The 17,658-nt window shown below is 37.2% G+C and overlaps 1 protein-coding gene across 1 annotated transcript in view; it reads right to left on the bottom strand.

The window, feature by feature from the left end:
- LOC131156708 (preprotein translocase subunit SCY2, chloroplastic) overlaps positions 1-17,658 on the bottom strand; it is a 37,440-nt gene that overhangs the window by 15,040 nt on the left and 4,742 nt on the right. The window contains exons 2-6 of the mRNA XM_058110594.1: positions 16,223-16,744; positions 14,935-15,023; positions 9,314-9,393; positions 9,080-9,169; positions 162-253 (exon numbers count right to left, since the gene is read on the bottom strand). Of these exons, the coding sequence (XP_057966577.1) occupies positions 162-253; positions 9,080-9,169; positions 9,314-9,393; positions 14,935-15,023; positions 16,223-16,744 (873 nt within the window). The remainder of the gene's footprint in view (positions 1-161; positions 254-9,079; positions 9,170-9,313; positions 9,394-14,934; positions 15,024-16,222; positions 16,745-17,658) is intronic.

Below are 17,658 nucleotides of genomic sequence, written 5' to 3'. Positions count from 1 at the left end.
TTTTGGTAGTGTTTGGGAGCATGGATTGTGAGGTTTGGATTTTGATTTTTGTGAATTTGGACAAAACATAGTATAAAACTGTATTTAAGTTTCTTCCAAATCCACACATGCAGATCCAAGCTCCAAAATCCATGCTCCCAAATGGAGGGTTAAAATAGTACCAAATCCAGATTCTGATATTTTGTCACAGATCCACGTCATAGTCATGGCACCGCATACCAAGTAAAGTGTTGTCACCATTACATGTTTGGCCCTGCAACCACGCGAATTCATCAAAACTACTCCCTATTAAAGTTCATGGAAACCAAGCTAGTAGTTCTAATATTAAACTGGTCAAATAATTAAACAAACAAACAAGGAGAACTGCACACAACATGGTATTACTGTAGTAATAAAACCAAACCATGGCCAGTTGTACCACGTGACCCTGGTAACCCAGAGCCTTTATGAGTCAAAAATTTGATTTTGGACCAGAATTGACCTGGTCAAACAGTAGAAATCCAGTTTAACTGCTGAGTTTTAAACAAACCAGTGGGGCTTTTACTCCAGCTGGAATGGTCTTATATATGCTTTAATTTGAAATGTCACTGCCAAGGCTCGCACCTTCAGACTTCCAAGGCCATATATAGAGCCCTAACTGCTACTGCTTGGTTTTATTATCACAGAAAGAGAAATATTTAAACATGCATTCAGCCATTCACTAATATTCTCAATATTTAAACATTTTTTCACAAATGCATTTAGTTTATGTCCTGCACTATTTGCATCTTTTTCTGGAATTCACTACAGAATAATTATTTATCTAGTAAAATTATTAGTTAGTCCCTGTAGTTAAACCAATTTTGAACTTCATATTTTAAATTATATATAGATTTTAGAGCCATCCTTGCTAATTTTGTGCCATTAAGCTTGCTATCCAAATCAGTCCTAATAGCAATAATGAAATTTGCTGTGGTGCATATGGAATGCTGAGATGGTATAAATGGGGTTTTTATTTGCCATTGCAGTGAACAAGTGATTGTTAATGACCCCAGAACTAAGCCATTACTATTTTCTGTTAATGCTCCCTAGTCCCTAGCCTCAGATGGCAAATTGCAAAAAAAAAAGAGTTAAATACAAGTATTTAAAATACATCAGTTAAATGCATATAAATCAAAACAGAGACGAGCCTCAATTTTAACTTTTATCTTGTAAGGTTATTGTTCTATGCTAATTAGATATTTTCTTTATTTTTTTAAATAGTTACTATTTCATTTATTTTTTAATTGACCTTGCAGCCAATGATCCTACGATCCAGTCCCTTAGATTAATGTCCAAATGCATTCAATAACTAGAGATACAACTTAATTGTGCAAGGTCTAAAAGTAAAAAAATGCATCATGAATTTTTTTTTATTTTTTAATAGCAAAAGAAAGTTTCATTGATAGAGAGAATTTACAAGAGGGAGAGTAAGACATCTCCAGACAACAACTAAGAACAACAAAGAAAGAACAGGTCAACAAGCCATCATGTTCCTCCAATCTCTTTTACTCCTAAAAACTATCCACTCTGAAAAATCCAAAACCAACACACCACAAAGAGGCCAAATATTGAATCTTATCCCACACCAGCACCTAATAATTTTTTCCCAGCAAAAATTCATGCATTGCATTCCAACCATATTCCCCATAAAACTGCAAAAATGCCACACAACCATAAAGCTGCCCTATCCTTCCTTCTTCCAAAGCTTGCAAAAGAAGTGGCTGGCAAGTTTTCCACGATAGAACATACCCAATTTTCTCCCATAATACCAAAAAGCTTATTCAAAATCCCAGAATCTGTCTTGAGTTTTTATAACAGACACACATACATCTAGAAAGATAGCCTTCAAAGGCATCTTGATTTGCAGTAAATTATTAGTATTTATTTTATTAAGCACAACCAACCAAAAGAAAGCCTTAGTTCTTGGGGGGACTTTAGTCTTCCATATGATAGAACAGATTGGAAATGAAGAATTGAAACAGATAAAAAATTCAAGAAAATGACTCGCAAGAATACAAACTTGATTGATCCAAAGACCAAGAACAAACATCCCTTCTTGAAGAAATGTTACTCCCATTCAATAAGAATAACAAAGATGACAACTCCACCATCTCCCTATCATTAAGAGGTCTAGTGAAATGGAAATTCTAGTAAACCAAAGGACTGCTCAAATCACCAACAAAGAAAGATACAAATCTATTTGCTCTGAACTCAAATGAAATAGACAAGGGAAAGAACTAGAAAAAGAAGCATTCCCCAGCCATGGGTCTTTCCAGAAACAAATTCATGAACTCCACCACCCCTCAAGTTTAGTGTGAGGGATGAACAAAGGGTAAATTTGAGAAATAGACCTCCACAGACTCCCCAAAGAACATCCTAAATTAGTATTGGTATTGTTGACACCCTACTTTGTCCAAGGTCAAAAAGAAAATTAGGTAGACAAGGAGCAAAAAAGAAAATTAAGAACAACTAACTAAGGTTCTTCTATCTTTTCCATGTTTTAGAATGCATATTGTCAGTTCAGGGCATCTTCGAGCTTCAATTTCATGTTTAGGACTCCTTACTTGCACTTTCTGGAATAAGAGAATATCCTTAGCTCGTTTAGCTTCGTATTGATGATAGGGTGAGCGGAGTGCCAAAGTGCCCATACAAAGAGAAGGAACGCAGCTCATTTATTTTAAAAGGGTATTTTAGGAAAGAGGGTAACTAGGGTGTTGCAGCCAAAAATTGAATGGCTTTTGAGGATCGACCTTCGACCGTAGCCACCTGAAAAGGGATCAAACAAGAATAGCTTGGAGGACCCGAGGTGTACTTCAGGGGATCACTCCAATGCTTAAGTTAGGAATCGATGGAGGTTTAGATTGCAACAGTAAAGAAGAATGGATGAGAATGAGATGCTTACCTCCTCTTGGAGTACCCTTTTATAGTGGTGGAGGCATGCGCTCTTTTAATTTAGTATTTATGGGCGCATTATTACGTTTATGGGTATTTATGGATAATTTAAGGGTATTTATGCTGTGGTATAATGGTGGTTTCCTAATTACGGCCCCTCATGAATATGCCTATTAATTTTGGGTATATCAGTTGCCCCCCCTTTTTGCTCTCAAATTATTTAACTGAGTTTCTTTTATTTGAGAGTATTTCGAATCGCTTACCTTGTGCATATGATTTTGGCCCCATCCAAGCCACGAAAGCCAATTACGGGGGTCTTGGCTTACTCCAAGTCGATTTGGGGCTTCCAGTTCAATCTGAGCAGGTTTCGAAAGTCCTAGCTCAATCTGAGCCGTCTGCGCTGGTCAAGGCTCATTCGGAGCCACTTTAAGGGGGTCGGCTCAATCCGAGCTGATTTCAAAGTGCCTTGGCTCTATTCGAGCCAATTTCAGGAGTTAAGGCTCAATTCGAGCCAATTTCGTAACTTCCAGCTCATAAATTTTGGCTTTTTTCAAACCATTGGAGGCGATTTTGGGCTTCCTCAGGTATTCTGTGTGGTGGCCCCTATATATATATATATATATATATATAAACAATTTTTAACCAAATAATTGTACCTTTTTCAAGGTAGCTTTTTGGATGATTTTATATGAGCTACCTTATGCCGAACAATTTTTTTTAAGCTACTGTAGCACAACTCCTTGTTGAGTGGGTGTTGTTATCTACTATACAGGTTTTGTAGAGGGCTACCTTATGAGTTGTGCTCATCAAGTGGGCATGCCTTCAGGCCTCATGAACGGTGCTCATCAGATGGACCATTTCTGGTGAGCAGTGCTCACTCTTGTGTTGTCATATGAGTTGTGCTCATCAAGTGAGTATGTCTTTGAGCCTCACGAGCGCTACTCATCAAATAAGCCATTTCTGGTGAGCAGTGCTCACTCTTGGGTTACCTCATGAGTTGTTCTTATCAAGTGGACATGTCTTCGAGCCTCATTAGCGGTGCTCATCAGTTGGGTCATTCCTGGTGAGCAGGGTTGCCTCATGAGTCGTGCTCATCAAGTGGGCATGTCTTCGGGTCTCATGAGCAGTGCTCGTCAACTGGGTCATTCCTAGTGAACCATGCTCATTCTTAAGTTGCCTCATGAGCGGTGCTCATCATTTGGTCCATTCTTGGTGAGCCGTGCTCACTCTCAAGTTGCCCATGAGCAGTGCTCTTTAAATGGGCACGTCTTCGGGCCTCATGAGCGGTGCTTATTAGTTGGGTCATTCTTGGTAAGTCGTGCTCAGTCTCAAGTTGCCCTATGAGCAATCCTCATCAGTTGGGCAGATATTCTCAAAGCATAGTAATTTGTGCAATCTAACAAATCACAAGAGGTGTGGCTCACACCTAAGTTCTAGTCCTCATCAACTATATTCTCTTGCACACGTGGTTAGATTTCAAATCTTATCCTTACTGTATCAATGCCTTTTCAAGACTCCTCACATCCTCTGAAGTTTCATGCATATAATCATCTTTGGTAGCAGGAGCAACACTTCCAAAATTCTGGTCATGCTCCATATCATCTGTGATAGCTTCAAAGCTGCCATTGATTTGTGCGTTATTGAAAAACTCAACATGGTCAGCTGCCACAGAATCGTGATTTGGTTGAGATGTTTCCATGGATTGGGATATATCACCATCATTATCTGCTCTTCTGGTTTGATTACAGTCAGCAGGTTTTGATGATTCTGATATCGCTTCTGGTTTGATTGATAACTGGGCTCCACCTTCACTACCTTCAAGTAATTTTAAGTCCACCTTGTCTTCTTCATCACTAACTGATGATTCATTCACATGATAAAGGGTGCCAGGTTCTTCTTTAGCAGAGTTTTCTGCAAGATTCGATGGTTCCATGGTAACAAAAATGTTGGAACCATTGCTTTCTTTTGGTTTTGATGGGCCAACAATTGTTCCATTGTCAACCAAATTTTCAAGTGTGCCTTCATTATCTTCAATGGATTCAAAATTGTCTTTCTGATGGTTTTGAGAGCACTTCAAGAGTGTCTTGACCAATCAGTTTTTGGGGTTCTATAATGTCTTGAAAAGCTTCTGAGTTCTACTTTTCTTCTTTCTCATGGATCACCAATTGATCAGTCACATCATAAATAGCATGGCTTTCAACCATGGACTTCTCTAGAGGATTAGATGATACCTGTTCAATGTGAGGTACATCTTGCAAGTCAAAGTTATCAATTTGTAGTATCTAGTCATCTAGAAATACCACATCTTGTGATTTTTCAGAATCACCGACACTAATTGCTTGAGTTATAGGAGTCTCCACTAATGTTGTGCCTTTTGAGGTGAGGTTGGAGTAAAATTTTCAGGTGGGGATTCACCTAATAAAATTTTTCTTGTCATGTCTCCCACCTCAGATTGTTGATCATCAATTTGCATATTTTGATTGAAATTCAAGGAGACCTGATCCATTGAGACTACTTATGGTAAAACAAACTTTGGAGATGATGAAGTCGAATCACTAGAAACTTGTCCAAATGATGATTCTGGCTGCGTCACGAAAGCAATAGGTTCATCAGAGCCACAATCAACTCCCAAAAATCCAACTTCTTTTGCACCTTGTTCTCCTCCACTGTGTTGAGTGGATTTCAAGTTGTCACTATCCTCAGCTGGCTTTGACTCCTCCATAATGCATTTGTGTTCAGTTGCCTTTTTTATTTCTCCTTCAAAATCTTCAACAGAGTTACCGCCATCATCGTCCTTAAGCTGATTTGGGAACTCCAAGGTATTTGGATGTTCCTCCAGTTTTTCATATTTGCCTTCATAGTTCTTGGTGTTTTTCAGATTAGTTTCCTCACTCAATTTTGATGGCTCCCCAATAACCTCTTCATTGATCATTGATTGTGCTTCATTATCAATGTTTTTGATGGACATTGAGAGTTCTTTGAAGTCATTCACATGGACTACATGATCATTCATATCATAAATGTTGCCCAGCTCCCCAACAGGCTTGTCAAGTTCCTTTGCTTTTCTGTAACTATTATCATTGGATCAGTGAGCTACTAATGCTGGCTTATGTATAGTTTCTAGTGATATTGCATCCTCAAAACTGGAAGACCCATATTTCTCCATTACCTCTGCACAAGGGACTTCATGGTAAGACTTCAGATAAAAATCCATCACAGATACTTCAGTCCCTGGAGATGACAAGGCCAAGTTCAAAAAGACCCCTCATCAATTAAAACTTTCAAATGGCCAAATTTATGATTAATAAAATATATACCTGCTTGAGCATTCTCACAATTTGACTAGAAGATCTTTTGGAACAACTTATCTAAAAGTACTCTTTTAGAAAAAGTACTTACCTAAAAGTAATATGGGATTACTTAATAAGTACTTCTCCAGATAAGGGATTTTTTTAGAAAATATTATCTTCAAAAAATACTTATTTTCCTAAAAGTAGTAGTAGTTTAAAAAGTACTTTCCAAAAAAAGTACTCATTTAAGTGCAAACCAAACACCACTTATTGACACAGTACTTAATTTTAAGCACTTCTCATAATAAGTACTTATTTTTTATGATGTTCCAAACATGGGCTAAACAGGCCCCTCCGCCTCATGTACTCCACTGTAACCTTCAAATGGTTGGATCAAACCCTCCTCTTCTGCAAATTCAAGGTCAGAACTCAGCTGATCAACCAATAATTCTTTGTCTAATTCACTTATACAGCCCACTTCTTCCAATTCATAAAGCAAGTCATTTTCTTCTTCCCCCCTCTAGTTCCATCATTATCTTCTCCCTTGGAACTAAGAACAATGGAGAAAATTGATTGCAGGTTTCAAATTGCTCCCTGCTTTCTTGGGGATCTCTATTGCATTGCAATTAACCTCTAGTCCGTCTCCTGCCAAGGAATCATGTGAACTCTGCTCAATCAATTTATTCAAGCTTGCTTGTATAGTTCTATACCCCCTCCCACCTCTTCCGCAAGCCTGTGATACTGCATACCTTGTGCTTAGCTCTTGTTGGCAGCCCCTTTTCGTCCTGGGTTCTTTCTTTTGGTAACCCATATTGACCTACATTTCTAATTTCTTCAGCCCATATGTTTTGGGCCTTTGAGTTTACGAAACTAGTCACATGGGTCTAGGATTCCTATTAAGGAAGAATGCTCCCCAATCCCTAAGATTATGAAAATAGTTCCTGCCCTGTACCCACTCTCTTTGTCGAAGCTCCTCAAGTAACATCGGCCAAGGAGATGTTTGACGATAGTCTCTAAAACACGCTACACCTTTCACTCTTCTCTAATCTAGTGCTCGAGGAACTGCAATATGACCATCTCTAGCTGCCACTGTTGGGTTTGGAGGGGTTCATGATCGACGAAAGCTCCAATAGAGCAGCAAAAAAGGCCCTCCACCCATTTCTCTGGACTCCCTCAAGAATGTACACATCTTGGAATTTTCCTCTATTCGCTTTCTCCAAGGATATGTACTTTCCTCTATCATTTGCAAAAATATTTAGATTAATGCTACTCCCTATTTTTCTTAAGCTTAGACCTCCTCAACCACCATCAATCCCATCACTGGCCTCACAAAGTACCCCCCGTCAGCCTAAGAGCTCATACGAGCCCCTCCTTCTCCATCACTACAAAAGAAACATGCTTCTTTGCAAATTCCATGATGCAAAAGGTCAAGGAATCCAGTCGGATTACAGTAACCACCTTCCTTTCAATTTTGGAAGTCACATGACATCCCTACCTGCTTCAAGAACGAGAGGTGCAGTTAGAGTATCAATTTGGGTTGCTTCGATGAGCCGAGAATGGTCTTGTATGGAATCCCTGGTCGTAGACGAGAAGATTGATAGGTAGTACGCAGTAAGGTGTTGTTGGTGGTAGTCAAGCAAAATATGATGTCCAAAGAAGAATTTACGAAGGGATGCACAACTTTCTGGCGATGCTCGATAGTTTTCTGGTGGACAAAAGAGCTTTTCTGGTAATCATAAAGTAGGGTGTAGGGTTCAGTTTCTGTGGTTTTTTTGGCACTTGGAGAGACAACAGGATTCGGTTTCTGATGGGAATAGGAGTTTAGAAAGAGGGGAGAGTTGAAGCTCCACGTGATTGCAGTCTTGGAAAAAGGAGACAGTGGGAGGAGAGCATTGCGTCAAGTTCCTTTCTCCGCTTCCTTCAGGGAGGAAAATCCCCAATGAAGGCATCATGAATATTTACAACATGAAGAAAAACTTGTGGAAAAAAGTATTTAATTCCTTATTATTGTCTTTACATTTCAACTTCTCACTTCATGCAAGAATTGGTCTCATTGCTTAAACACCTGAGAAATTGTTGAGGAATCAGTCTCATCAACGCCAATAATGTTTTAAGATATTCTCACCAATGTGTTTTTCCATTCTACAGTAAAACTTCTCACAATAAAAGTTAGATATAAGATATAACATCATATGCTGCTCATAGCTTGTCAAAACTCTAAACAGAACATTGGAAAAATCAGAAAATACATTTGAACAGAATTTCAAAAGCCTAATGAAAGAATTATCATTAGTCAGCTTATTGGGATTATGAATAATAAATCAGTTAATTCATTAATTAAAAAAGCTATCCAGGATTTAAAAATGTTGGACCACTGTGGATATAGAAATAGGCAAATAGCAATTTGGTACAATAGACCAAACAATAAAGCCAATTTACAAGATGCTAAAAATAGAACAGAACACAACCACAGCAGCCAAAGATGCCCTTTCAAACACAGCAATACTTCTCAAAATACACATTGCTGGTTGTGAGAATTACGCTTTATAGGCAAAATGATAGAAAAAAATTCACAATTAAAGAAGCATATTAGCTGCTTGGCAGGAAGTAGCTCAAATCGAGATGCAAACGTATTTCAATACAGGTGCAAAGCAAACCAGTTTGCAATATTAGATGGCAAGCACCATATTGGAAAAGGTCAAATCAAATAGATGAATCATACAGCAAGTCATCTTTATTGCTACAAATTTCTTGTAAGTAATCATTGTTACCCATTACCTTGCATAAAATTGGAGGAAGGAGAACAACACAACTATAGCAACAACTAAGCAATCATCTCAACACTGTTGAAAATTAGAATTTTCTTACTAAATTACCGCTGACTAGCTGCATAGATTGAATATGGAAGTGAATAACAAGCGAGTACCACAGCCTCTATTATTGCAAAGCCAAGTGAGATCCACCATCTGCAGTGAATAGAAAGCCCCATAAAGTAGACCTGTAAGGTCTGCAACTTTAAAACATATAAAAAAATAAGGAACAGTACACTGCAAAAAACAAAACAAAAGCAAGGATTTGTCTCACTGCTTGAGATGAATAACTAGACACACATATAACTCTTAATCTTCTCATGGCCATCTAATCCTTCTTTCCGCAGCTTCACCAAAGAAGGAACAACATGACATAGAACCTGTCCATATGATTTGAGATGCTTAACTAAATGTCAAGTAGCAGAGTCAATACTTCAAGAAGAGAACAGCTAAGCGAAAATTATCAGGTCAAACTTAGCTTGGGAAGACAACATGAACATTTAAATAGCATCTTTTATCTGGTGAGGAAGCTTAGAAATGGAAATCTAAATGACATTTTGATGAACATGTGTTACTGAGATTCATGACATCATGCTGATAAGCATTGTGATGACAGCATCAAAGAACAGAAATTGAAACTAAAAATTGATAACTGGCAATGTCATTGACTATACTCTCAGAACTGAAACAATTTTTTTCGTTTAAATCTGATTGAAGGCAAGTTCTACTCCTTGATAAATCAGACATCAGAAATAAATTTAATGCTTACAATTAAAAGATGAATAGAGTAATTAAAAAAGCAAAACAAATAAAAATTAAAATACATTAAGATATTATAATAAAAATAAGTACTTAAAAATTATATTTTTAAATATCCACTCTTTAGTATTCCAAGAACAATCCCTTTATATATGAAGATTGAAAAATAGTGAAAAACGTTTGTCAAAAAATTTTTCTTATTTTCTTTAGGAATATTAGGATATTATTTTAAATTTATATGACAATTTATTCTAATTTTTTATTAAAAATATTTTTTTCGCAATGATTCAATCATCAAAAGTATATATTAAAATATTATACAAACTGAATTTCACAATAAGTGCAGAAGCTTTGATTTTTTAATTGTTACCACAAAAAAATACTGACAATTAAAAATATAAAAAAAAAACTTAGCAATGCTAACAAACATATTATCATCTAGTTTTTTCCTATACCACAACAAAAATAGGAAACAAAATGATTCCAAACAGCCCTTTTCGACAATCAAAATTTTAGGTATCTATCTTCTGAAACCTAAAGATATTCTTGCAGAAAAGCGTTCATCAATTTTTTCACTTCGTTTTATGTTATGAATGTGCTTAGACAATAAAAGTAGGTGATACAAGGGCAGCATCAAGGTTCTGTAGCCATGGAGAAATTAGAAGAGAAGGAGGAAGGGGAAGGGGAAGGGAGGAGAGAGAAGATACCAGGGGGAACTCACATTCACTTCAATTCAAATTCATCAGCAACTGCCCAACATGGCTTTCACACAATATTTATAAGAAAGCCTCTTTACATGAAATTACACATAAACCCCTAAAACTACATTACATTACAAATATACCCCTACTTTACACAAATATTACAAACAACCCCCAAATATACATAATCCTAAACTAATCAATACTAAACACACATAATAAACTAACTTGACTCCACAATTCCTTAACCCTACTCTCCAGCAAGGATCTTCCCAAGGTCTTGCTTCTTGTCCTACATCAACACTCCCCCAGCTAGAAAAATTTGGCCTTAAATTTTGAAAAGTTGGAGGATCAAAAGGGAGAAGCAAACTTGGATTCTTTGAAAGCCAGTGCTTGAGTGATACAGAAAACCACGATCCTTTAGCAGCATCATAGACTTGAATTGAGAGTTGGCATCCACAAGCACATTGGGAATGACAAACTCAACAATTGGAATGTATGAAGGACTTTGGATGTCTTCAAACACATTCATTTCCTTCCTTCTAGTTCAAGCTGAGCAATTATGACTAACTCTTTGTCTTGGTTCAATGGTAGAGCAGACTTCAAAACAATTTTCTACCCTTTATAATGAAAGACATGTGTTCTCATGTCCTTGAGTCACACCTAAATCATCTAACCAAGGAGTACGTGGCCAATCTTCACAAGTAGGACATTACACCAAACATTAGCCAAATATTCACCCATTTGGGTGCAAACCAAACATTTTTCATAAACATGTACAAGAGAGTTATCAACCCAAAATATCGCATAAGGCTTTGGGTGAGATTCAGGATGAAGCTGCATTCGAGTGACTTCATTCATAGAAACCACTTCATTGGGCATTTTCCATAAATGATGATTTTGCAAGCCTTTTCTCCACACTTGAGAAAGGTGTTGACGAGCTTGAAATTGTGCCCAAAGTATGATAAATGGCATTCCTTTGGCCTATAATTTGTCACCATGTTGCTGAATTTATGCATATATATATATATATATATATATATATATATATGTTGCAGCTTTATATCACCAACAGCCTTTTAACACAATTTCCCACAAGCCTTACTCCCAATTTTTCAAAAAAACTATCTTTAATTCACCTTGATATTGATTGTCCTGCCGAAATGAAACAAATTCACAAAGAAAGCTCACAAATTACAGCAACAAAACCTGATTTCTGATGCTGGCAGTGACAATTTCTAGGGTTTTGTGCCAAATTATCAGGCTTGCTTACAATATATTGTAACAGTGATCAAAATATTACCTTGTAGGTCAAAAAATTGTGGATAAAACCCAAAATCTCATCTCTGAAGAAATTTTTCACGAGACTGGAAATTGCAGAAAACTATGGAAGTTTCTCAGTCACAGGTCGCCGGCATGTGGGGCGCATGCGCCGCCGGTGAGGCACCTCTGGCAATGAAACTTTGGTTGAGGGGAGATCAGGGGATGAGGAGTTTATTGATGGCGGTGGTGTGATGAGAAAAGCACAGGAGATCAGGGTTTTCAAAGTGCCGACGGCAGGAGAAATTTTGGCTGGAGAGTGGGGTTCCTCCGGTGGCCCAACAGCGATGGAATTTTGAGAGGAAGGGTTTCAGAAGGTTCTGTCTTTGGTGGTGTGGGTGGTGTTGCAGGATGGTTGCTGGAAAGTGATGTTCGAGATTTGGGGACACAACTGGAATTTCTGAAAAGTTCAGAAACTGCAGAACTGCTTCAGTTTTTTTCTTTTTAACAGAAATTCAGAGAGAGAGAGAGGGAGAGAGTTAAGAAACTGAAGGAGAGAAAAGAAGAAGATGGGGGTTGGAGGAGTTGCTGGACAGAAACTGCCAAAAACTGCCAAGAGATGGCCACAGAATTCAGAAATGAGAAACAGAGTTGAGCGAGTAATGGGAGAGAACTAAAGAGAAGAAGAAGATGATGAGAAGGAGAAGAGAAACAGGGAAGAAGAAGAAGAGGGCAGATTGCTTCTGGGCAGAAGAAGATTATGGACAGAACAGGAGATCAGAAACAGAGAAGGAAGCAGAGGAAGAGAAGGAAGAAGAGGAAGAGAGGGGGAGAAGAGTGAAGGAGATGGGTGGACTGAAATGGAAGAATGGAGATTGTGGTTTGGCTCTGATACCAAATGATACAGGAGCAGCATCAAGGTTCTGCAGCCATGGAGAAATTAGAGGAGGAGGAAGGGGAATGGAGGAGAGAGGAGATACCGGGTGGGGGGGGGGGGTGAACATGGCTTCCACACACTATTTATAAGAAAGCCTTTTACATGAAATTACAGATAAACCCCTAAAACTACATTACGTTACAAATATACCCCTAATTTGCACAAATATTACAAACAACTCCCAAATACACATAATCCAAAACTGATCAATACTAAACACATATAATAAACTACTAACTTAACTCCACAAATCCTTAACCCTACTATTCTTAATATTCTCGAGCAAGCATATGACAATATTTTACTTTAAATTTACATAATTCAATCAAAAGTGAACTCTAGACATTACAATATTGTACAAAAGGGTTGTCATAATAAACGCAGAAATTTCAATTTTCAGTTGCTACCACAATAGCTGAAAACCAACATCAAAAACTAAAAACTAGCAATGCAGACAAGCATACTGTTGTCATCTATTTTTTACCTATACTGCAACAGAAACAGTAAAAGAATGATTCCAAACAGCCCCTTTCAACAATTAAAATTTCAAGGGTTTATTATTTGCTTCCTGTATAATAAACTTGAATCAGTTCTTAAACACCTCAATATATTTATAACTTCCATCAATTGTTTTTCACTGATTATATCTTCTGAATCCTAAAGACATTCTCATAGACAAACTTTCATCAATTTTTTCAATTGTTAGTTTTTTTTAATGACAATACATCCTTTGTTTAAGAAAACAAATGATTACACTTAAAAATATATTTTAATTCTTCCTTTGAATTTTTTTTATAACAAAAGAAATTATTGTGAGGGATTTTACTAGGACAATGACAACAACAATAACCAAGCTTTAAGTCCCACTAGGTGGGGTCGGCTACATGAATCCTCTTCAACCATTGCGCACAGCCTAGGTCAAAACCCACCAAAAGGTGGAGCGCTGTGAAACCCTTAGTCACAATCAGAGTCCAAGTTATTTTAGGTCTAACCCTCTCCCTCCTGCCATTAACAACAACTCAGTCCAACATTTTGATCCATACAGCATAATTAGTCCTACAGTCATTGGCTTTCCTTTTAATTTTAAGGGTAATCTATGATCATGCAGAACACCCAAAGCACTTCTCCATCTTTCCCAACCTGTTTTAAATTTTGTATTACTTCTACAATTTATACTTCATTTTCATAATGGATCTAAAGCACTAAAATGTACAAGTGCTACAAATTTTTTAACCATCACCTCTAATATTTTCTCCAATATTCCTCCTAAAACAGATAACATTATATTTCATAATTTGTCTTTTACTCAGGTACCTAACTTAAAACCTCTAGATTCTAAAGCTTTTCCATTAATCTTCTTCGTAAATATATAGCTTCTGCAGTTGACCTCTAGAGCATAAAACCAAAGTAACTTTCTGAACCCTTATTTCTAACCTAATCTCTGCACAATAACCCTTCCCCAAAATTTCCTTGTATGACGTAAGTTTAATTCCACAGTAATTGCAACAATTTTGAATCTACTTTTTTTGTTTTTTTATACAAATACTAAAGTGTTTTTCCTCTATTCATCCAACATTTTTCTTCGTCTCAACAAATTTTGTTAACTAAACTACTTGTCCAAAATTACTCCATTGTCTCCTAAGCATTTCCAAACTTCAATTAGGATGTCATCTAGTACTACAATATTTCTATTTTACATCATATTTAGTGCATATCTAACTTCATTGATATTACCTACATCTCTCTAACTCCAGCAAGTTTAAATATATCGACTTCCCTTTCTTTAGCTCCTAGTCAATGCATCACCATTATACACACTAAGTTTAGCGAACAATATTTTTTTTCATTTTTTTTTCTTTCTGGATTCTTTCTAATCTCTTTATTCACCCACATCCAAAATGATGTGGAACCTCACAGATTTGACACCACACCTAGGCACCAACATACCCATGACACCACTCTGGAATGACTACCTAGCCCACCCTTGCCCACTTTTTGCTACACTCAAATGTTGTAAGTGCAAAATGTCACTCATAGGTGATGCACAACCAAATAATGGATGAGGATTCATATTATAGCATTTAACAAATTTTATACTGGCTGTTAATTGCCCAACACAGCCCTCATCCTTTTTACCCAAGCTTGGGAGCAGCTGTGTGTAGAAAGAGTTTGACGCTAAGCTTAAAATCATGATAAGTATAGAATCATAATAAACAAACATTTGCATACAGAAATATAAATAATGCAGCAGAAAAGTGGTAAACCTGCATAAGAATTGATGCTACTATCTGAGGACTGATTCCAAGCTGAAAAAAGGATAGCTTAAGCTCTGGTGCAAAATCACCAAGTTCATCTGCCATAAACAACAAGGAAACAATGATGCATAGAGTGAGGAAGAGAAACAGAAGCAGCAATGAAACCACTATTGGATCATTATCGCAGCAATGGATCATTAGTTCTGCAATGGATCATTATTACAGCAAGAAGTTTAGGAGATGTTTGTTTGCACTTAATGGCCTCTAAATAGAGGCTATTCTCTTATGGCATAATATTAAGTGAACATATTGTTTATTAACCTCTGAATGAGTGCTGAAAGCTCTCTTACTGAAGTAGCATCCCCCCCCCCCCCCTTGCTGATTTGGTTAGCACCATCTTGTATCTCAATTTGACACATTTTCCTCTCCTCTCTCCTCCTCTCCACCAAAGACAACCCCCGACTAAATGCTCTCCCACCCTCTCTTTCTCCTCTCCCCACCTCCATTCCCCTCTCTCTGCTGATCGTCACCTCCGGCAGCTCCCTCACTGCTTCTCTGTGTCCCTAGAACCTACTCTCAGCTGTCACCTCCAACACCCTCTGCTGTCCCCTTCAACTCATACTTTCACATGCTGCTGAACCCCACCACACAACCCACAAGCCTACAGCAACTTGACCGCCCTCAAGATCATCAAAATTGGCTTTGGCAACTTCGGCCAGTTCCTTACCAAAACCATAGTCATTGTCTGCCAAGGCCTCACCCTCCTAGTTCACTCTCAATCCAACCACTCCCTTGTCACCCAATCCCTTGACATATCCTTCTGTGATCCCCAAAACCTTTGCAAAGAACACCCACATGTAATTCTCCTTTTCCTGTACATTAGAATTGAAATTTTCTCCTTTTTCTTTTTCATTTTGTTTATGATATTATCAAGGGTTAAAAATAGTAAATATATGCACATTTAGTTGTTAAAATAAATTTTTAGCAAACAAATCTTCACTGTTCAATATTCAGCTGTTGAAATTGATTATAAATTTGGTTCACCAATTCAGAACTAAAATCAATATTCAGCATTAATGCTCATTTTACAAAAAGCCCCCTTAGTTATTCAAGTTGGAGGTACGAAAATCACAACAGTTCTTTATCCAGTTCCCCATTTACTATCATTTACGAATGATATTATTAATCTCATCTGTGTCTTTAATAAAGCAAGCAAGTCCGTCCAAAAACACCATCATGTTTTTATGAATTTCCATCCTCAAGAAAAATGATAAATATGAACATATGTGTAACTTACCAACTGATCCTGAAACAAAGCTAAGGTAGTCCTCAGGTATCAACCTTCTATCAAATCCTGGCAGGGGCATAAAATATCCAACACGACTTATTACAATTAATACTGTTGTCACAAATAGCCTCCGTCGTATCTCACTCTTGAAAAATGATTCAGCAATACTATTGATGACGGAACTCAAGCGTACGAGATTCAAAAATCTGTTTCTAAACATTTTAGGCCTCGACTGCAAGGTGTTGAAGTCATTGACATCATGTGAACCAAAAACACCTGCCTCATCATCAGGCCTCGATGGAACAAATTCATGAGCCAGAGACTGTACAGATGCCACCTCAACATCCAAATAATGACTTCGAAGCTGATCTGAACAACAAACAGAAAATTTCTTGGTTGATTTCAGCAGAAAATTTCTGTTCACGTGCTGAAATTGCCTTTCACTCAATTCTGGTAAGTTCATCTTAAGGGAGACAGTTGGTCCAACAGAGAATGGACCAGATAAGTACTGAACATGCCCAGCCTGTCCACCTGAATTTGACAGATTAAAAAATAAATAAATTTGTATGCAGTACAGATAAATGGACTAGTAAGGATATATATATATATCTATAGCTATGCTATATTTGAGCAAGGCATCTAATAAATTACAGGATAGTAAGCCTAAGCAATTCATATCACATACGCAAAAGAAAATTTGAAATATACAATCTGTGGTATTTACCATTTGTAGCCACTTGATGCTGCACAAAACAGCATGAACACAACAAAGAATAATATGACAACACTTAAGCCTTTATCCCAATGATGGTGCCACCCACATGTTCTCCACTCAATTCGGCATAAGTCTATCCCTTCTATTAACTTAAACCCAAAGATAGCATAAAATAAAATAAAAAGATAACTCATAATAAAGTCAAAAAATAAGTGAAAAAGGATAACCCTGTACACATAATTTTGTGAGGGCAATTACAGGAGCTACTATGCAATTAAAATAATATTTCAGGCCTAACATTTTGCACAAGTTTACTCCACATCCCTTAAGCAGAAGAAAAGATTTTTTTTTTTTGGGGGGGGAGTGGACTCCATAAAGCCATTACAAAATTGGTAGAAGTGTCTAAAATAAGAATATTCTGTTGTCCAAAGTGAGAATATTTGATGAAACCACCACACATTTAGAGTGGTGAGTATTTTCTATTTATAATGATTTACAGTTTGTATACATTAATTGTGATTACAATAGAAATGGAAAGAATATAAAAACTTCAATGAGGTCAATCTCCTAGAATTAAGGCCTAGAATTAAGGGAGGACAATCTCCTAGAATTAAGGGTCAATTATATCACATATGGGAGGCCTTTGATTGAGGCGAAGTATCCTCAACACCCCCCTGCCTCCCCACAAGCTGAGCATCCGATTGGATCGGACGTGAAACTTGGATCGAAA

Source organism: Malania oleifera, chromosome 5 (genome assembly GCF_029873635.1).
Source record: "Malania oleifera isolate guangnan ecotype guangnan chromosome 5, ASM2987363v1, whole genome shotgun sequence".
NCBI lineage: Eukaryota > Viridiplantae > Streptophyta > Magnoliopsida > Santalales > Ximeniaceae > Malania > Malania oleifera.
This window is presented reverse-complemented; position numbering and strand designations above follow the sequence as displayed.